This window comes from Camelina sativa, chromosome 5 (genome assembly GCF_000633955.1).
Source record: "Camelina sativa cultivar DH55 chromosome 5, Cs, whole genome shotgun sequence".
In the NCBI taxonomy this organism is placed as follows: Eukaryota; Viridiplantae; Streptophyta; class Magnoliopsida; order Brassicales; family Brassicaceae; genus Camelina; species Camelina sativa.
This window is the reverse complement of record NC_025689.1, coordinates 29741138-29762952: the sequence shown is the minus strand read 5'-3', so window position 1 is coordinate 29762952 and position 21815 is coordinate 29741138. Positions and strand designations below refer to the sequence as shown.

Below are 21815 nucleotides of genomic sequence, written 5' to 3'. Positions count from 1 at the left end.
TTAAGTAAGGTTATTAAGTAAATATGAAAATTAGAATTAGAGTTTTAAACTTTATTTATAATAAATCATTAATCATATATTGCAATCAAACAAAAATGTTAATAAAAATGTACAAATATATTTGTTAAAGGGCTTTTCGGGCTAGTCCGAACCCGGTCGGGCTAAGCCCGAAAAATCTTATAATCCGAACGACTGAGCCCAAAAAACCTAATTTTTCTGGATATATATATTTAAGTCCGAGCCCAATGTTTCAGGGCCGGACCAGCCCGCAAGCTTAGGAAAGTTGACATGCCTAACCACATCATTGAAACTGTACCCTTATATTTTTAAGAGAATACAAACGAGGGTGCCAAAATTGTAAATAAGTTTGGAGGTTTATTATTGATTTATTGCAGGCAAAACCATGTGTTACATAATTATTGATTTTAATAACTTTTTTATTAAAACAATATTTTATTGGTTATATTAATTTAGAAATACTAGATAAAAAACTTATGCTATTTTTAGTAACTATTATTGGATTTTTAAAATCCACATTTGATTTCATGGATTTAATTGTAAAAAATGCAAAGCCACAAATTTCCAGAAAAAAAAAATACTAGATAAAAACTTATGTTATTTTTTTAGTAACTATTATTGGATTTTTAAAATCCACATTTGATTTCATGGATTTAATTGTAAAAAATGCAAAGCCATAAATTTCTAGAAAACAGAAAAATACTAGATAAAAACTTATGCTATTTTTTAGTAACTATTATTGGATTTTTAAAATCCACATTTGATTTCATGGATTTAATCGTAAAAAATGCAAACCCACAAATTTTTATGTAATTGCAAAATTGACATGTCTAATTCTAAAATCATTGATGATTTTCAAGTATCATGTGAATTTATAAATTAATATATATACATAAACCAATAAAATACTCCTAATAGTTAAAATTGCATTTTATTGAAACACATATTTTTATGAATTTTTCTTTTTAACATCTATCATATTATTTCTTCATGATTATTGCTATTTTTACATGATATCATGCTTTACCAAAACTTAGGAATCTAGTCATGTAAAATCCATATATATCATTATTCGTCGTAAATGTTGGAATTTGGATAGAGTAAGCTGCAAGATACAATCTATTCTAATATAAACTCACAAGAACACTTAAAGCGGAATTTGTGTGTTCATGTGTAAAACCTTTAAGATACAACTCAATGCGAGTGTTCTTAAGGTAAAAAAGGAGTTATATATGCCAATATAAGCTGTGTATACTCAAGAATAAGTATGGGAGGCAACAAAACTCTCACACCAAAGATAACCCAACAACACTTTAGAATATTTTAGAGAATGGTGTAGGCAATGTTTGGTCTCTCCATGAGATTATAGAGACTAGAATCTACCCATTTGAATGTATAAGAAACGATTTTAGTAAGAGGAAAACCCCCCAATTGGAGAGCTTAATTTTATTAAGCATATGAGTTACATATTTATACATAAATGAATGAGAACCATATGTGGTCTCTTTAACCTAGCTCCAACGGTCATATATATATACAAATATACACATTAGCATGTATAGATAGTGACATGAAGAGAGAGGAGAGCTGGTCCCAAATGTTGATGGTGAAAGCTCCAAAATGGCCTTTTAAGCCAACATGTGATTCTCCCACTTGTTCCTTCTTTCTCTAACAGAAACATGTGATTTTTGAATGTATGTGGACGTCCAATATAGATAGATATAGATCTTTAACTGATCTTTAGGTCACATGTGACCATTCTTATCCACTTGCTTTACTTTGACATATATATTCAACATCTTTCCCTCTCATTTCTTCGTAGGCTTTGATGGGCCTTCTAGATCCTTCCTTTTTTTTCTCATCATCTTGGGCCTTAATTGGACACCAATTCGACCCCTTATGATACTTGAAGCCTAGATAGAGCCTTGATATCATTCTTCTCCTTTGTTACTTCTTCCATTAAGTATAATACTCACCCTCAAGCTTAAGTGTAGAGATATTGGAGGATAAGCTTGGCGATTCACGAGCCTAGTTGAGTGTTACACTTCCTTAAACATTCTCCTTAGGTTCTTCTTAAAATAGCTTGAAGCTCAGCCTTGTCTTCTTGACACCCGCCTTAGGTTCTTGTTCTCTTCTTCCTCTCTAATACTCTCCCTCAAGTTTGGGCGGTGGGAACCAAAGACCAAGCTTGCAACTAGGTCTGGGCATTCGGTTAACCATTCGGTTTCGGTTCGGTTGTATTCGGTTTCGGTTATTTTGGATATAGTAATATAATAACCATTTGGATATTTTTAAAATTTCGGTTCGGTTCGGTTCGGTTTCTTTCGGTTCGGTTTCGGTTTGGTTATTTAAATAAATAACCATAACTAACATAAATTATATTAACATTAACCAAATAAACCAAATATAACCAAAACTAACCGAATATAACCAAAATTAACCAAATATACAATAACAAAAATACAAAAAAGGGAAAAATATGGATTCAATTTTACAAAATAGTATTTAACTTTGTAAATTCAAAATAATAACATTTACATATATTGATTATTTAAAATATTTAATTGTTTTGAATCTAGAAATAATTTATATTTTAAGTTTATTTTATAGTTTTGCATAATATTAAGTATATAATATTTGATATCTTCTAGGTTTTCGGATATTTCGGTTAACCATTTAATTGTCGGTTCGGTTCGGTTCGGTTTCGGTTAGTTTGGATATAGATTTTTACTAACCATTCGGGTATTTGAAGAATTTCGGTTCGGTTCGGTTTGGTTTTTTTTGGTTCGGTTTCGGTCGGTTATTTGGTTATCGGTTATTTTGCCCAGCCCTACTTGCAACACACAAAGAACTACCTCATTAAAAACCTTAGCAAAGAAACCACTTGGGATAAAACTTTGCCAAGGGAAAAAGAGTATAGCCTTCATGGTTGAATGATGTAGCTATGGCCATGGTTTGAATGTGGCTTCTTGCTTTGAATTCTTCCCATTGCTTCTCTTCTAGCTTTCAAATGGCTTTTTTTTCTTTAACACCTTTAGCAAAAGATGTAAAGAGATTCTTAAGTATTTATGCCATAAGAATAACATTAAGCTTAGATTGAGTCATAAGAGAATAAACTGGAAAATGAGTTAGCATTTACTAAGTCTAAATTCATTTTGATATATGAGTCATATAATATGACTAAAACTCATATTTTAAACATGCAAATTCAATTTTAAATTATGCTAAATCTGGTTTAATATTCAGTTTATAAACTCAGAATTCAACAAGTTAAACTTCAGATTTTAATCATGAATTTAATTCCTAAATTCAATTCTTAAAAAGATAAATTAAACATTAATAATCTGTTTTAACAAAAGGCAATTATCTAAAACCATAACCTAATATTTGTTCTCTAAATTCAGATTCTAAGCATGACAAATTCACTATATGCATGACTAATCTGATTCAAATGTGGTTAATGAATTAAATATATTGAAAAAGTTTAAGGGTTTAGAGATAGCCTTTGATCTTCTTTAGTTGTTGAGACAATCTTTGCACCACCACTTGAGTTTCTGCCCCATGGATCTCCTCTTTATGGTTAATGACTTTTTGATCCCAATCTACACTCCTTTGAAGCTTGATTGCTTCAAACTGCTTCTAAAGCTCCATGAGGGTTGTTGACACCTTTCTCCCCCTCAAGATTGGCTTGAATAATGAATGAGAAACAATCTTGAAGGTTTGTGCACACCTTTCTTGTCACTTTTTTACTTTACATATACACCAAACGTTTTGGAACTCCTTTGTAGTATCTTTAGAGCTTCTTCTCAGCTCCATATACTTCATAAAAATTGGTTCCCTCCTCTAAGTGTTTCCATTCCTTTTAGTCCTTCATGACTTGATTTCTCTTCTTATGGATCTCTTGTTTTATTTTGTGTTTCTCATTAGAGTGTTCACACATGTCTCCTCTCCTTTAAACCTTCATCATGAGATTTAAAGAAAAAAAATTAAAGTACATGTTGTGGGGTTTTAAAGAAAAACCTTGAGAAACCAAATGAAGAATTAAGATAACTAAGATAATGAAAAATACTATATTTATTTTAAGAAAAAATATTTAAAACAAATTTAAAATATTTTTAGATAATATAGAATTAATATATTCAAACTTGAAATTCAAAATTTAAAACTTGAATTAAGATGAATTTAAATTAATTAAAAGATAAAATTTAGAGGGTAGCATTTTAAAGTAGAGATGTGGTTTGAATCATGTTTGGGACCATTCTCTTGACTTGGTCATGGCTTGAGTCTTGAGTCTTGGAATTTGGGCAGAGTGAGCTGCAAGATACATGTGTAATTTTTGTGTTCATGTGTTAAAGCGGAATTTTTGTGTTCATGTGTAAAGCCTTTAATATAAACTCAAAAAAATACTTATAAAGCGAAATTTTTGTGTTCATGTGTAAAGCCTTTAAGATACAACTTAATGAGAGTGTTCTTAAGGTAAAGAAGGAGTTATACACGCCAATATAAGCTGTCAATACTCAAGAATAAGTATGAGAGACAACATAACTGAGAGACAACATAACTCTCACACCAAAGATAACCCAATAACCCTTTAGAATAGTTTAGAGAATGGTGTAGAGAATCAAATGAAAGAGAGGTAGAGACCAAGCATTGCCAAAGTTTGGTCTCTCCATGAGATTATAGAGACTAGAATCTACCCATTTAAATGTATAAGAAACGATTTTAGTAAGGGGAAACCCCCCAATTGGAGAGCTTAATTTTATTAAGCATATGAATGAGAATCATATATGGTTTCTTTAACATAGCTCCAACGGTCATATATACATACAAATATACACATTAACATGTATAGATAGTGACATGAAGAGAGAGGGGAGCTGGTCCCAAGTGTTGATGGTGACAGCCTGCAGACCCGGCCCGTAGTTGAAGCTCAACAAGCAAGGGCTTCAGGCAGCAGATTTTATATTCAACATCTTTTCTTCTCATTTCTTCAATGAATGGGGTGGTAGATTCTGGCGCCACTAGGATAATAGGATAATAACAAGAGAATTTTATGAGAAATGCCATTTTCAAAATTAAAGTTGTGAAAAATGCCACTTTCATTGTTTCCTTCTTAGAAATGCCATTTTTTTGTTTGTGCCATATAAGAAAAATACAATCTTACCCTTAAATTACAGGAAATGAATTTTTCTTTAAAAACTGATAAAATTGTGCAATCAAGTTTTTGTCCACCATATTTATGTCCTTCGGTCTGATGAGTGACCAGATCCGCTTTGTTGACAAACACTTGTCCACCCCAATTATGTCTACCGCTCTTTTAGTAGACCAGATCTGCTTGGTTTGATAACACTTGTCCACCCCAACTATGTCTTCCGTTTTTTTAGTAGACTAGATCTGCTTGGTTTGATAACACTTGTCCATCAATAACATAAAACCATTTTTTCCACTATTCATGTATGCAGATGCATATACAGACCTTATTGTGTCTCCGGTGGACCAAATTCAATGCTTGGACAGGTTTTTGTCCACCATAGTTTTGTCTATCGGTTTCTTTAGTGAACCAAATCTGCTTGGTTGACAACACTTGTCCTTAGATAACTTAAAACTGGTCCACCCTTGCAGTGCCCATGTCCACGCTAATCGTACAATCGACAAGTGGATAGACAAATGTCGGTAGACCAGATCTGAATCATGTCTTCTAAATCTAGTCCATCAAGTAATATCTAGCTTTACTTCCAATGATGGCTTCTTGGATTCCAACACTTGTGTCCACCAGCTGAACCGCAGATCTGAGTAACAGAGAAAAGAAACTAATTAGATCTGAAAATTGATATCTTCAAATAGATAAAATTGATAGACTTAATAGACACAAAAATTAGGTAATGTCTCTTACCTTGTGTAGTCCAATTCTGTGAAAAACAATGTTGTAGAAACAATAAATGGAGAGATTTGAATGTGAAAAGATGATGGATTGAAGAGAAATTTAAGATTTTGTGAAAAGATGAGAGGTTGGAGAAAGAAAGAGAAAGAGATGAAAAAACGTGATAATATATTTTAGAAAGAAAAATATGGTAATTAAAAACAATAAATTTAGCAGGGTAAATTTGTCTTTCTAATTTGCTCTTGTGGCAGGCGGGAGAAGAAATAAACGAAAATGGCATCTTCCAAAAGAGTTGTCACTGTACATGGCATAAATAATAAATTTCTCTAATAACAATAAGTGAGAACCACTAGGAGTATGCGCTAGCGCCCTTGACAGGCACTCCAGGACCCGCCAACGCTCATGAAACATGCAAAAAGTACGCCGTTAGAGTGAGTGCCTGAGCCTGGACTCAAGGTCTCTCCTTCCTGCGGGCTTTGATGGGCCTTCTAGATTCATTGGATACTAATTCGGCCCTTTATGATACTTGAAACTTATATGGAGCCTTGATATCATTCTTCTCCTTTGTTACTTCTTCAGTCAAGTCTAACAATACATTTCATAAAAAGTAATACATCTGTCTTTTAAAACTAATTTCCTAATTTACCCATAATTTAAAGGTACTTTTTATTGAATTTAGGTCATCACATATGCTCTACCAAAATTTACGATAAATAATAATGTAGAATTATTCATTCCAAATATTGTCGACCCCATATCTATAATAAGTTTTGATAAATATTATAGTGTATTTGTTGTGCAGTTAGCTGCTATTATCTTAATCTAACAAGGAAATCATTACTTATTTGCCGTATAGTTAGCTACTTTTTTCCCAATCTAACAATGAAATTATGATAAAAAGTACTTAACATAATAATCATGTATAAATTGTACCCTCGAATGGATTACAAACCATCCAGTAAGTTACCTTGATCCCATACCTTGAAATTAAGAAACTATTATGGGATCAACGTAACTTAGAAAACATTATTATCTCTATACAACTCATCGGTTATTTAAAGCATGATAGCCTAATCTTAATTTCAAGTAAATCTGTTCTCTTCACGAGTTACTAGTTACTTCTATCAGTTTCAGTTTTTCAAGATATATATGATAATCTAGTTTGATATTAGGATATAGTATTTAAAATATTTAGTAAATAAGAAACAATTTCTATATTTTTGGAAGTAAATTATATATTCTTAATTTTCATAAACAATGTAAGGTATTTAACTAGATTATGTATAGAAATAACACTCTAAGACAGTTTAATTCTTCAAAATATACATAAACTTGGATTTCAAAACTCAAAAGACGGTTCCAAGACCTTACGGTTCTTGATATATTAGAAATGGAGATGTTCAAACATTTTGTAGAAAATAATCATTTTTAACATCATATTTTATTAATTTGAATAATAAATTACAGTACCAATTAATACTTAAAAACATTACAAATAAAAACTTAATATTCCAATTTTCATGCATTCTAAAATGTCAAATGTTTTAATTTGAAATCATATTAAACCAGTCAACTGCTTTGAATTGATGCCAAATCATTGGTTCCAAGATGTAAGTTGGAGACCGATGAAAACATTTTTTTGATTTTACTAACATTGTAAACATTTCGAAAAATAAATTGTATCCCATTTTCTTTAACGTCATCATATTGCATTCAATTATGTAATGTACTAGATTTTAACCCGCGATATACCGTGTGCATATAGTTTTATTATTATTTATATTTTATATTCTATTTGTTTGTTAAATATTGGATGTTTTATAAATAGAGAAATAACCTAATTTTCCGGCCGTTTGTGCGACTAAATGTTATATTATTTTTTTAACCTGTAATATACTATATGACATTTGTTTTATATTTAGCTTGTTTTGTTTAGTGCTTGAGATTTTATTTTAATTTTTAATTATTATAACAACAAAATAAGGGATCTAAATACATAATACGTCATTTATATGATTTAATTAAGTCACATTTTTCCTAATGAATTAATTATTTTACACAATCTTATGTAAAACAAATTGATTTTCTATGTCAAATATTATAAGATTTATAGTGTTGGCAAATAAGAAAATGAGGATTTAACCCGTGTTAGCACATATTTAATAATATTTTATTAATTCTCACATGTCCTTTTCATAACCACATTATGTAGTATTTTATTTTTTTAATTTTACATATTCATAATATTTTAAATTTTATTAAATATATATATATATATATATTAATTATAATATTTAAATAATTAGGAATCGAAGTTCTTCTTACGTGAAGAATCAAAACTCATAGGTTTGAAAAATAAAATGGAAAAAATATCATAGTTTATGTCTCTATATAATATTGATTGCTGTTTGTATTTTTTGGTTAGAATGAAATGTAAAATATTTAGGAAACAAAATCTGAAATCATATTATTTTTGGAAAGTTTTTAGGGATTAAATTTGTAAATAAGTTTTTAAATACATATAACTTCAATGGTAAAACACCAAATGTACTTCAAAAATGTTAATATAGATTTAGGAAACAAAATCTGTTGTTATACTATTTTTGGAAATTTTTGAGGGGTTAATGCTGTAAATAAAAATTTAAATAAGTAAAACTAAACGAGCATAACACAAAATGTACTTCAAAAATGTTAATATTGATGAATATATATATGTGGACAATAAAAGAGAAGGGTGAGTACTAGCACTAAAAATTTTAGTAGCTTCTATTTAAATCTTTATAATGATATATATATATATATATATATATTCACTTACTAAAAGCAAATATAAGTAACTCGTGATGGATCTCCGTCGACAGCTTGATCCAAGAAGTATTCCGGTTTTTATATGGATCAGACTTTAAAAAACATTGTTTAAAGTAATAAATAAGAGTTTTGCTTTTTTCTTAAAAGTAAAATAAAATTTTCTGTAAAAGAAGATAGAAAAGAAAAGATTCATGTTATTACAATATAACTAGATTTTAACCCGCGGTACACCGCGGGACAATATTTTTACAACAAAAAAAAATTAAATTTTAAAAATTTGTATTTGTTTGTTAATTTTATTTCTTTTGTTTAGTGTTTAAGATTGTATAATTTTATTTTAACTGTTAATTATAAAATTTGATCAGTTGTATACCGCAGACAAGCGACAATTATTTAGTTTTATTTATACTAATATTACATTTGTATCTTATCAAATTTCTTATGGTTATAAAAATAGAAAATTTTGCTGCTTTTTAGATTTAACCTGTGAAAGAATTATTCTTACATTATTATTTTTTTTAAATTTTTAGTGCTTTTAAATTTAATCCGTAAGTTTAAAGTTATTTAGATTTAACCCGTGAAAGAATTATATCCATAAAATTTATTATGCAGTATACCGCATACTAATTTATATTATAAATACTCTAATTTATTAGATTTAACCCGTGAAATAAATATTTTTGCATTTTTTATCAGCATATTAATAACCATTAAAGTTTTAATTGTTCATATTAAACAATATAGTTATTACTGAATATTAGAGTTTTTAAAATAAGAAAATATTGTATAGATATTTTTGGCATATGTTATTAAGTATAATAAATTTCTTAATATATAAATTATTTTAGGAAATTATAAACCAAATTTGTAGAGACATTTTAGGAATCTAATTGATTTTGTTTGTATGTGCAATTTTTTAAGGATTAACTTTGTAAATAAGTATAACTTAAAGGACACCAAATGTACTTCAATTAATTTCTTGAAACGGGATAATTATTTAGTTTAATTTATTTTAATGTGAGAAATCTGAGAAATCAACCCCTAAGTACCTCAAATCAAGTAATGTAGATGATTAAATCTACATTTTACAATCAAAATATGTAAAGCAAGAATTTCTATAGAAAGTCTATACAAACAAAATCTCTAAAGATAGTTTTGGTAGTTTTATGGGATTAAAACATTAATGGGTAGAGCTGTTTTTGGAAAAATCGGAATGTATAGAAATTGTCAAGATTTTATGGCAATAAAGGTAACAAATGTTGGTCAATTTAAGAATGTTTAGTATTTGAGTTTCTCTGCAATATTATTTATGGAATTTTTTTAGGGATTAATGTTATAAATAAAAATTTAAATAAGCAAAACTTAAAGGGCATAACACAAAATGTATTTTAAAAATGTTAATATAGATAGTAATACCCAAAAGTTTGTTCTTCAGTCGGTTTGAGGAACAAAATATTGGAAATAATTAACGATCGAACAGACGTCAAAAGATACATTAATTACTCTTTAGAATTTTACAATTTTTACCAACTGTTTAGTCGGCAGTGATATAACACGAAACTCGTCGTCAATTGGCCGTATTCTTAAAGATTAGTCTAATGGTTTTGCTTTTGAGAAAGTGGGCAACTTGACTTGACTTGAGTTTTGAGAAAACAGTTATTTGCATATGTTTCTATGTTTTTACTCTATAAGTTTCATTAATACTACTACCACCACCATTTGCATGTTTTTGTTCCTCCCTTGTACTTACTTCCCTGCAAATTATGAGATTGTTTGTTTTACTTGCTTTTTTCAGTGCTCTCATGCTACTTGATGAAGCATATCGTTTTACGGATGAAACTGATATGATGGCGTTGCTGGAGTTCAAGTATCAAGTTTCTGAAGAAACAAGAGTTGTCTTGTCCTCTTGGAATAACTCAAATTCTCTCTGCAAATGGAATGGGGTTACATGTGGCCGCAAACACAAGAGAGTAACTGCTTTGGACCTTGGAGGATTGCAATTGGGCGGCGTGATATCACCATCTATTGGTAATCTTTCGTTTCTCATATCACTTAATCTCTCAGATAATTCTTTCAGTGGTATCATCCCTCAAGAAGTTGGAAACTTGTTTAGACTTAAACACTTGGATATGAGCTTTAATTTTTTGGGAGGAGGGATTCAAGTCAGTCTGTCTAACTGCTCTAGACTGCAAGGGCTTGATTTATTTTCAAATCATCTTGGAGAAGGTGTTCCTTCAGAACTAGGATCATTGACAACGCTTGAATTATTATATCTTGGTCGAAACAAGCTGGAAGGGAAGCTCCCTGCATCTCTTGGAAACTTGACATCCCTCAGAAGTCTTACGATTGCACGTAACAATATGAAAGGAGAAATTTCAGAAGATGTAGCTAGATTGACTCAAATGGTGGAACTTAATTTAGGAGTGAACAATTTCGTAGGTGTTTTTCCTCCAGCCATCTACAATTTTTCCTCACTTAAGTATTTATACATCTCTGGTAACCATTTCTCGGGTTCCCTGAGGCCTGATTTTGGTGAGCTGCTACCAAACCTACAAGAGTTAAATATGCGAGGTAATAGTCTCACAGGAGTCATTCCAACAACACTTTCCAATATCTCGACCCTTCAAAAGTTTGGAATCGATGATAACAATCTGATTGGCAGTATTCCTCCGAGTTTTGGAAAATTACGAAATTTGCAACTGCTATTAATTCAAAGTAATTCGTTAGGAAGTTACTCTGTTGGAGATCTTGAATTTATGGTTGCTCTGACAAACTGCACAAAACTAGAGACCATGGAGATTGGTCACAATAGGCTCGGGGGTGAATTACCTACCGCCACTGCGAATCTCTCCACGAACCTTTACCATCTAGACCTTGGAATAAATTTCATCTATGGAAGCATTCCTTATGACATTGGGAATCTCATAAGTTTACGAAGCCTTGGCTTGCAAGAAAATATGTTGACTGGTGCATTTCCAACTTCTCTTAGTAAGCTTTTCAACTTGGAGGGATTAAATCTCATGTCAAATAAAATTTTCTGGAGAATTGCCATCTTTCCTAGGCAACCTCACTCGGTTAGACATTCTATATTTGCACAAGAATAATTTTGAAGGAACTATTCCTCTGAGTCTCAGTAACTGTACTTCTCTGCGGGAGTTATACATTAGTTCTAATAAGTTGGTTGGGACTATACCTCGGGAAATTATGCAAATCCAGTCCCTTGTTAATCTAGACATGTCAGGTAATTTCTTGACCGGCTTTCTACCACTAGATGTTGGAAAACTTGAATATCTTGTTCAACTATCAGTTGGACATAATAAATTATCTGGACAAATCCCACATGCCTTGGGAAATTGTCTCTCGATGGAAATACTTTTGATGCAAGGAAACTATTTTGATGGGGCCATTCCAGATATAACAAGGTTAAAAGCTGTTAACAGAGTTGATTTCTCGAACAATAATCTCTCTGGGAGTATACCTGCATATCTTGCTAATTTTTCCTCTTTAGAGTATCTCAATTTATCGGTCAACAACTTGGAGGGAAGTGTGCCAACACAAGGAATATTTCAGAATGCTACAACAGTTTCAGTATTTGGAAACAAAAATCTTTGTGGAGGCATCAAGGAATTAAAACTTAATCCATGCTTTACGGGAGGTCCACTTATGGGAGCAAACCATTCCTCTCACTTAAAGAAGGTTGCGATTGAAGTAAGCATAGGCATGGGTTTGCTTTTGCTGTTTTTCATAGCTTTACTTTCTCTACGTTGGTTTAGAAAAAGAAAGAAGAACCAGCAGAGGAGTAATAATCCATCTATTTCCACACTGGATGTCTTTCATGAGCATATAAGTTATGGAGAGATCCGAAATGCGACTGATGGCTTCTCTTCCAGCAATATGGTTGGATCAGGAAGTTTTGGTACTGTATTTAAAGCCTTGCTCCCTGCAGAAAACAAAATTGTTGCAGTGAAAGTTCTAAACATGCAGAGACGTGGAGCAATGAGAAGCTTTATATCAGAATGTGAATCCCTCAAGGACATAAAGCATCGTAATCTTGTGAAACTATTGACGGCTTGTTCAAGTATTGATTTCCAAGGAAACGAATTTAGAGCTCGCATTTATGAGTTCATGCCTAATGGAAGCTTGGATAATTGGCTGCACACAGAAGAAGTCGAAGAGATTCATAGGCCTTCAAGAACATTGACATTTCTTGAAAGGCTCAACATTGCCATAGACGTGGCTTCTGTTTTGGACTATCTTCATTTTCATTGTCATGAACCTATAGCTCATTGCGATCTTAAGCCAAGCAATGTCCTTCTAAACGATGATCTTACAGCTCATGTTAGTGACTTTGGTCTATCCCAGCTTCTCCTAAAATTCGACCAAGAGTCCTTCCTCAACCAACTCAGCTCGACCGACGTCAGAGGAACCGTGGGCTATGTTGCACCGGGTAAAACTGTCACACATCTGATATCTTTTACGTAGAAAACGCATATATTATGTTTTCATATACAATCTTGTCTTTTATGGATTATGGTGCAGAGTATGGAATGGGAGGACAACCATCAACACATGGTGATGTTTATAGCTTTGGGGTTCTCCTTTTGGAAATGTTCACTGGAAAACGACCAACCAGTGAATCCTTTGAAGGAAACTTTACTCTCTACAGTTATACCAAGTTGGCGTTGGCAGAAAGAGTACTGGACATTGCAGACAAATCAATTCTTCACAGCGGTCTAAGAGTCGGTTTTCCTATTGTTGCGTGCTTGACATTGGTTTTGGAGGTGGGACTAAGGTGCTGTGAAGAATCTCCAGCGAACCGGTTGGCAACTAATGAAGCCGCAAAGGAGTTAATATCCATCAGAGAGAGGTTCTTTAAAGCCAGAAGAACAGCTAGACGTTGAAGTGTTACTCGTTTTCCTTCACAAACTTTCAAACCTAGCTACCTAAAGGCTTATTCTGAGGTCTCAAAAAACTAATCGTTTTCATAATGCGTGGTTTTCCTCTTTATATATGTACCATAGTGCTTGTCTGCTTGCGGAGTGTTTTTAATGAAAGATTGTGTTATTTGCATACAAAAGATGAATGATATATGTTGTACAAATAGTAACTAATAAAGAGAAGAAGAAGAAGAAAATCAAATTGTCCTTCTACTACGGAGAAAATAAATTTATAAATAATGAAGCAGCCTCTCGAAGATACAAAAGCAACAATATTTTTGCAGGGAATTTAACGTAGATCGGTTTAACTGTCAAAAAAATTGCTTTCGCACTTTCAAACGTTTTGGTTCCACATACCCGCTTATGATTCTAGGCAACCTAGAGATTGTACGGAGCTAAGAGCGTCCGACAATCATTTCGTAATCTTGATCCTTCAGGATTAACTGTAATACAATCAACGTTACAATGCATGTGTAGAGTAAAAGAAGATTCTATATTTTATTGACAAAACAATAACCTTGCCACATAATGAAGAAAGATATACAAATAGATAGTTACAAGCTGTAACTTACAACACATCTACATATATTCAAACACAATCATATCAAAACAGAAGAATTATACCCCTTTTGATCTATAGATCCTAACTAGTTATTTACTTTGATCGTGTATATCTGTATCCAAAAAAAAACCACCAAGATCAGTCCCGCAACTCTATCGACTTTGATGGTAATAAGAGTCTTCAATGCTTTTACCTTGGGAGAAAAACCGCGGCAAAGACTCTAAACCGGGACAAAGAACACAGAACAGTTTACTGAGCAGAAAGAGATCATCTTCTTCTTCAAATGGCCAGCTTCTGTTCTTGGGCCTTTTTGGAACTTTCTGCTGGTTTCCCCGGGAAAAGAGAGAGTTCCTCGAGGGAATACCTTAAGAAAGGAAAAAGGAACTTCCTCTGTGTTCGGCTTTAAGAGAGGAGTGGATGATAAATGTTGTTTGGAGGGAGATTACCCGAAAAATGAGAAGTTTTTACGGTGTTTGGAATGGCGAGAGGAACGAGGGAGTGTTTGGTCAGCGGTAGCAGATCTAGGAGTGCTGGACACCGAGCTATGGACTGTATCATTCTTAGCATCAGAAGCTCGTGGAAGAAGAAACTTACAGCCAAGCTTGACAAGACGAGGCGAGCTCATTGAGCTAGAGGACTTGCTCACTCTCTTTTTCATCTCCTGCTTGACACTTTGAAACTCATCTTCCAGTTCTCCAACTCGTGACCTCATTTTCTGCATATCAACTTTTAAACCCTGGTTTTGCCGCACAACGGTCACCCAACCATCTCGCTGAACTATCTCCTGTCCTGTTCTTCCACCAGGGATCGTCACTGCAGGAGCTGTTTCTGTGTTTGTGACATTTAGACCGCCTGCAAGAGCGGTTCTGAGATGCATTTGTTCGAAGAAGAGAACTTGAAGAACAACTCTGAGCGGTAACCTATCGTTATGGGAAGCATGAGCGCAAGCGTCTATAGAGAGTCTTTGGTAGTCCATGATGTTACAGAGTTGTTCCTTGTCTCTATCCGAAAGCCATGGATGCTCCTTAAGATAGATATCAAATGCTCTGTATAGACCATCGTACAAGGGTCTTGAAGATTCTGGAAGAGCTGCTGCAAGAGACCATATCTTATCCGGTTTCAGATTCACATCAGAAGCAACCTCTGCCATGTACCAGCTTCGCCACTTTTCTTAAAGGCACTGAAGAAGGAGACGTAACTGGATCCAAAGATGGAGGAGAGAACTCAGGTAACTGTGAGGATGACAATGACGATACAAAATGGCATATCATTCGTTCAACACAATCTACATTGTACAGTGTCTCAGAATCAGAATAGTTAAGAATCAGAAGATTCTCAAGCATTGCAAGCTCCAACTGCATCCCTATTCTTTTCTCCAACTTCTTTACACAATTCCCATCAACTCCTAAAATGAAAGCAACACGAAGGAGACCTAACAAGAACTTGCAGAATGATCTTCCTCTCTTTTCAGGTAGAAGGCTTAGAATGGTTTCAAGCAAAGCAATCTGATCAACAGGAGACATAGAGGATGGTGAAGAAGCCTTTGCCAAACTAAAACTCACAACTCTTCTTCTGCTTTTGCTGCTGTCACCACTTGTTCCGCTCTGCCACCGTCCCAAACCTGGTAAGTACTTTCTCGCGTAATACATCATAGCACCAGCTAAACTTTCCGGACGTATACCTTTTGTTTCCATAGTCTTTGTTGGGGGTGGATCCGCACCCCAAACAAAAGGCCCAATTCAGGAAAAGCCCATAGTAAACCCCAATGGAAGGGAGGATGTTATGGTCTTTTACATAGACGAACTCTCTATAAATACAGGCGTACGGCCTGCGTAAAAAGGAGGTCAGAGAAAAAGGAAGAAAAGTAACACAGTAAGTACAAGAACCTCAGCTCGTCCAAGTAGAAGTCAACGGTTTTGGAACCAACCGCTCGGAGAATCGACAAGATAACAGCTCGTCTATTATCCCCACCTACTTTTGTAACTCGTCTAAGTCGTGTTAAAGCCCGTCTTTTGTGTCTCGACATCAATATAATATAAGAGAACTTCGACCCTCCTTTGACCGAACTAAATACATTAATTGTGACTGATTTCATCATCAACAGTAGGGCTGCGACTTCGGTTAATTCGGTTAATTCGGTTCGGTTTTTCGGTTATTCGGTTAATTCGGAAATTGATAACTCTACCGAATATAACCGAGTAGAAGTTCGGTTCGGGTCGGTTACAAGTTCGGTTATCCGGTTCGGTGGATTCGGTTCCTATGTCAACCAAAACACACGACACAAAACACACGACACAAAACGATCCAACATTAACATATAGAATACAAGTAATGCTTACAAAAAACAACAACATTAGTCAATCCTAGTCACATACATAGGACTATTGGAGACAATTTACAAAAAACAACAAGTTCAAAAGGCAATCCTACAGTTGGATTCCTAATTGTCTCGTCTCAAGTAAAGAGACTTTGGGAGACAATTCACAATTGTTCAAAAAATAATGTGTGGAGCCAAAAGTTAGAAGAGATTACCATGATTGACAAAATACCAATGATCCTTTCCTCTTACCAGGATGCATTTGGTATATTGTCATTCTTTACTCCATGCCAAAAAATATGTAGTTAATAGTTATATTAGTTTTTTCAAAAGGTATAGAGAGAAGAGAGACAAGCCTTAGGAATTAAGATCATTATTTGCTTCAGTTCCTTGTCTCCTGTTGCAAATAAAAACCAGAAACTATGTCAATAAAAATGATACATATGCCTTGTAAATAAAACTGAAATGCGGATGGATGAATTAAGATCATTACTTGTGTTCATCTCTTGATCATGGATGTGCGGATGGGTGTCCCTCACTCTGTGAAGCTGCACAATGTAAATGATCGTCAGTTAGTGAATGGTTTAAAGAGAGTAACACAAAAAACTTAAATAAAAGAGAAATGAGTTACCTAAGGACTCATGAAACTGCAATTCCTCAAACATCTGAGCTAAGCTGGCTAATTTCTCAGCAGAAATGGTATTCCTCAGCCATTGTTGAGTGCAAACTAAAGTCTCAACCATGTGTGGTGACATAGAGCTTCGATAAGGGTCCAAAATCCGACCACTTGTGCTGAATGCAGATTCAGAAGCGACGGATGAAACTTGAATGGCGAGGACATCTCTAGCTACCTCGGATAAGACTGGGAATTTTGAACTGTTACGCCTCCACCAAGATAAAATATCAAAGTCCATTCCTAAAGCAGCTGGAGTTCTTATCACAGGTTTCTCCAATAAGTAAATATCAAGCTCACTGCTACATTCCTCATTTGAAGTTTCAGCAACCATCTCAGAGTACAACGTATCCGTCCTCTCATAACCATCATCATCTGACAAATCAAACAGATCATTGGTTGTCACCACAGGTTCAGTTACGGTTCCTCCATAGGTTGAGTTTCCAGGCTCACTTCCGCTCAGCTTCACCACATACTCTCCATACAGCTCCTTCATCACACTCTTAATGGACGACCTTAGATGAGTACTCTCCATACTGTCTTTGCCATACAGCTTGTCAAAGCAAAGACCAGCAAATTGCATTTTGTTTCTGGGATCAAAAACAGAAGCAATGATTACTAGGGGATTCATGTTGTTGAGACCATCCCAATACTTTTCAAACTTTGCCCTCATAATCATAGCTTCAGTCTTTAGTAGCAAATCACCATTAATGCTTAGGTTGATCAGATTCCTCTCAATGATCACCAGCTCATTGTAACAAACAGGAGAGGTCACTGTTTTTGTAGCCGAGAAGGTTAAAGTGCAATTGAAAAAGATCTTCAAGAATTTAACTAACCTTTGCACCTGCTCCCAATCAGCAAACGTAGGTGGACCAACACGCTTTCGACCATTCTCACCCGTATCCCCTTCAGCATTCTCTTCAGCATTCTCTTCAGTCTCCATGAAGTACTCGTTATAGAGCTTGTCTTCAGCCAACATCTTTTCAAATGCAACCCTAAACTTAATTGCGGCTGTGAGCATTAGATAAGTCGAGTTCCACCTGGTTGCAACATCAAGACATAAGCTTCCTCGACCTACGTTCCCTGTCTCAACCCGCAGAAGAAACGATTTCAGCCTATCTCCGGATGATCTCACATACTTAATGGCATTTCTGATAGCCACTATACTCGTTTTTGCCTTAGCTAAGCCATCCCTCACTATCAAGTTTAAGATGTGAGCACAACACCGCATATGAATATACTCTCCATTGAGAACTAAGGAATCAGGTCCTTTCATCATCAGAGCACCTCGGAATACACTTAGAGCCTTGTCATTCGCCTTTGCATTATCCACAGTTACTGTGAAGACCTTCTCGATTCCCCATTCTTCTAGACAGCCAATCAAGTGCTCAGCAATCGTATCACCTTTGTGATCTGTGACAGGCTTAAAGCTGATGATCCTCTTCTGTAAGTTCCAGTCTCTATCAATCCAGTGTGCGGTAATGACCATGTAGATAACAGAAGTAGTAGGAGCTACCCAGATATCTGTCGTCATAGATACTCTCTGCTTTTCCTTACCAAATAGTTCCTTCAAAGCTGCTTTCTCTTTCAGATACATACCGTAAATATCAGAAGTTGCTGTCTTCCTACAGTGGACTGTGTACATTGGAAGAACGTTGCTGCAAAGTCTCCTAAACCCCTCTGACTCCACAAATGCAAACGGAAGTTCACTGAGTACAATCATCTCGTTGACAGACCTACGAAACAAACCCTGATCATACTTGATTGCTGTCATTACACCACTGCTATCACCAGCCAATACCTTCTGAGTACCACTCTCTTCGTGCATCTTGAACAACTTACACCTTTTAATGTGATTATTCATGGCACTGGTTCCATGTATCACTGTGTCACAACCGATCTCTTGACCACAATAACGACAGTTAGCAAGTGCAGGCTCATCCACCTGTTGAACGAAATGCTCCCACACCGGAGCTCTATGACCTAGCTTTTTCCTCGGTTGGGACAGAAGAGGTCCATCCTCTCGCTGAGTTCTTCTTCTTTTACCTCTAACGGAAGCAGCTGACGGACCATCTTCTCCATCAATCTCACCAGGTAGAAACGGTTCGTTGTTGTCTTGACCAGAATCATTAGACATCGCAGACCTGTTCAAAGAAAACACAATCACAATTAGACAAACAACCACAAGAACAAAACTACACAAACAAAGAAGACAAACAACCACAAAGAAGAACTACACAAATGAAGAAGACTTGTGTTTATCTCGACTAAGAACATATACGGACAACAAAGTATGAAGTATGAACCATGACTCTGAATCATATACGGACAACAAATTATATCTCATAAAGACATAAAGTCATAAACGATGCTTTCAAACACTAAACTCGCAATTTTAAAGACCCAGATCATGAATCATAAACAACAAAACGTCAAACAACTTGGATTCGCTTAATAGAGAAGAACTTGGAGAAGATTAACAGAGAAATTACCTTGCAGATTAACAACACGGAATCACGGATGATCTGAGTTTAAAGCAAGAATCAAAGAGGAAATCGAAGAACTCTCTCTATCGCACTCACAGTCGCAGCCGTCGAGAGCTTTGGTGTTTTAGGTTTTTCGATTAGGTTACAACTAATCAAACCGGTTTATAAGATTATATATGTAGGGTTAATTTATCGGTTACCCGTCGGTTTACCCCTCTGAACCGAACCGAGTATAAAACCGAACATTATTATTTTTCTTACCGATCGGCTAACAACCAAATTAATAACCGAACCGATTTGTCCAAATTTCGGTTCGGGTCGGTTCGGACAAATCGGTTCGGTTCGGATTCGCAGCCCTAATCAACAGTCTTGATGAGCCTTCTAAACAAATCTACACTTAGATAAGAGACATCTTCGTACCACCAATCCGAACCTGCGCTTCTCATTCGCGCTCCCGTGTTTATTCCGTTCCATAAAATGCTTCCACCTGGACTCTGCAATGTACCATACATCATCATAGGCCATCCAAACAAACTAGGGTTAGTACACACCATAGTGGACACAGCGTTCATGAGTTTTGGTATTGTCTGAAGCTTTTCTGCAGTCTTCAACACCGGGTTGCAGCTTTGTAAGGCCAAGATACAGTCTTTCCAACTGCGAAGCACGTTTTTGTGCAGAAATGTTTCGACTTGTGAAATCAAGTTATCGTCCCCGTAATCATTTGTCATTTCGAGGTGATATCTACTCGTGTCCTGTAACAGAATCTAGCAACTATCAAGAAATTGTCTGCGCCACCAGGAAACTCTTCAAGCACTGTAGTCCAGAGTGATTCCTTACCAGTGATATTAGAATCTTCATACATCCGTGCTAGCTTTCCACATTTTGAAACCAATGGAAACTGCAAATACACACATACGTAACTCTTGTAGTTTCAGTTGCTAGCAATACTCATATATACGCACACAAGCAGAAAGATGTCATATAACATAGATACATAAATTTCAATCAACATAACGATACATGTCGTTACATGTTTACACAACCATAACAAAGGTACACATATAACTAGTAGCTGAATTTATGTTAATTATTTCCACAAGTAGACTAATGGGAACAAGTAAGCACCAACTAGATTTATCTTTTTTTTCAAGACTACGAAGCAGCATAACATTTATGTTCCTAAAATCATCAGCTAAGAATCACCTAGCTAAATCCACCATTGTTCCTATGATGAATAAACTCCCTTGATTTTCTCAGAGATACACAAGCGTTCTACTGCTTAACGGTCAAACACATACTTACAGTAGAAGATAAATAAAGGTGATACCAAACTTACAGTAGAAGAAAGCAAAGCATCAAAGAATAATCGAAACTATATTTACCTTATGAAGATGGAACTTCACATCATCAACAACAACAGTGATATCACTTGACAGTCCTGTCTAGCAAAACCTGCATATTTAAAATCCAGCTCTCTTTAAGATTTCCAAGTAATTAAAAAGGGAGAAAGAGGTACGTACCAGTCATTCCCTTCTCTGTGAAACTCAGAGACTTTAGCAACAGGTGACATCTCACAAGAGAGAAGCAAACCAAATTCCAACCCAGAAAGATGATCAAAAATTGAAAATTTCACATCTCAAGGAAGATTTTCGTAAAGTGATTCAGTCATAACAACCAGTCATATAGTGTAGCAGATTACACAGTATTTATGTTAGATCGGTGTTGGGGGTGGATCCACACCCCAAACAACAGGCCTAGCCCAGAAAAAGCCCATGATAAATCTCCAAAGGAAGAGAGGGTATTATGGTCTTTTCGTATAGACGAACCGACACGATTCCCTATAAAGGGAGACGTACGGTCCGCAAAACAGGGGGATCGAGAAAAAGGAAAAGAATCGGGATAGCAAGTACGAAAGCCTCAGCTCGTCCAAGTGGAAATCTACAGTTTAGACTCAATAGCTCGGAGGATCGACGAGATAGCAACTCGTCGATTATTCTCGTTTATACTTGTAACTTGTTTAAGTCGAGTTGTAATCTGTCCTTTTGTGTCTCGGCATCAATATAATAAAAGAGAACTTCGACCCTCCTTTGACCGAACTAAACATATTAATTGTGACCGATCTGGACATCAACA

The 21815-nt window shown here is 34.9% G+C and overlaps 2 protein-coding genes and 1 pseudogene across 2 annotated transcripts; 2 read left to right on the top strand and 1 right to left on the bottom strand.

Moving 5' to 3' along the window:
* Positions 10439-13741, top strand: LOC104787862 (probable LRR receptor-like serine/threonine-protein kinase At3g47570). The gene is made up of 2 exons (XM_010513514.2): positions 10439-13154; positions 13247-13741. Exons 1-2 carry the CDS (start codon positions 11912-11914, stop codon positions 13606-13608), a joined length of 1605 nt encoding a protein of 534 aa, XP_010511816.1. The 5' UTR covers positions 10439-11911; the 3' UTR covers positions 13609-13741.
* On the top strand, positions 10555-11811 carry LOC104789699 (probable LRR receptor-like serine/threonine-protein kinase At3g47570). Its single transcript, XM_010515354.1, has one exon. It carries the CDS (start codon positions 10555-10557, stop codon positions 11809-11811), a length of 1257 nt encoding a protein of 418 aa, XP_010513656.1.
* Positions 14582-21293, bottom strand: LOC104789698 (annotated as a pseudogene).

Excerpts from the sequence above, each read along its gene's own strand:
- LOC104789699 (XM_010515354.1), top strand. The coding sequence starts at position 10,555 with ATGGCGTTGCTGGAGTTCAAGTATCAAGTTTCTGAAGAAACAAGAGTT.
- LOC104787862 (XM_010513514.2), top strand. The coding sequence starts at position 11,912 with ATGCAAATCCAGTCCCTTGTTAATCTAGACATGTCAGGTAATTTCTTG. Across the intron at positions 13,155-13,246 it reads CGTGGGCTATGTTGCACCGG|AGTATGGAATGGGAGGACAA; the intron begins GTAAAACTGTCA and ends ATTATGGTGCAG.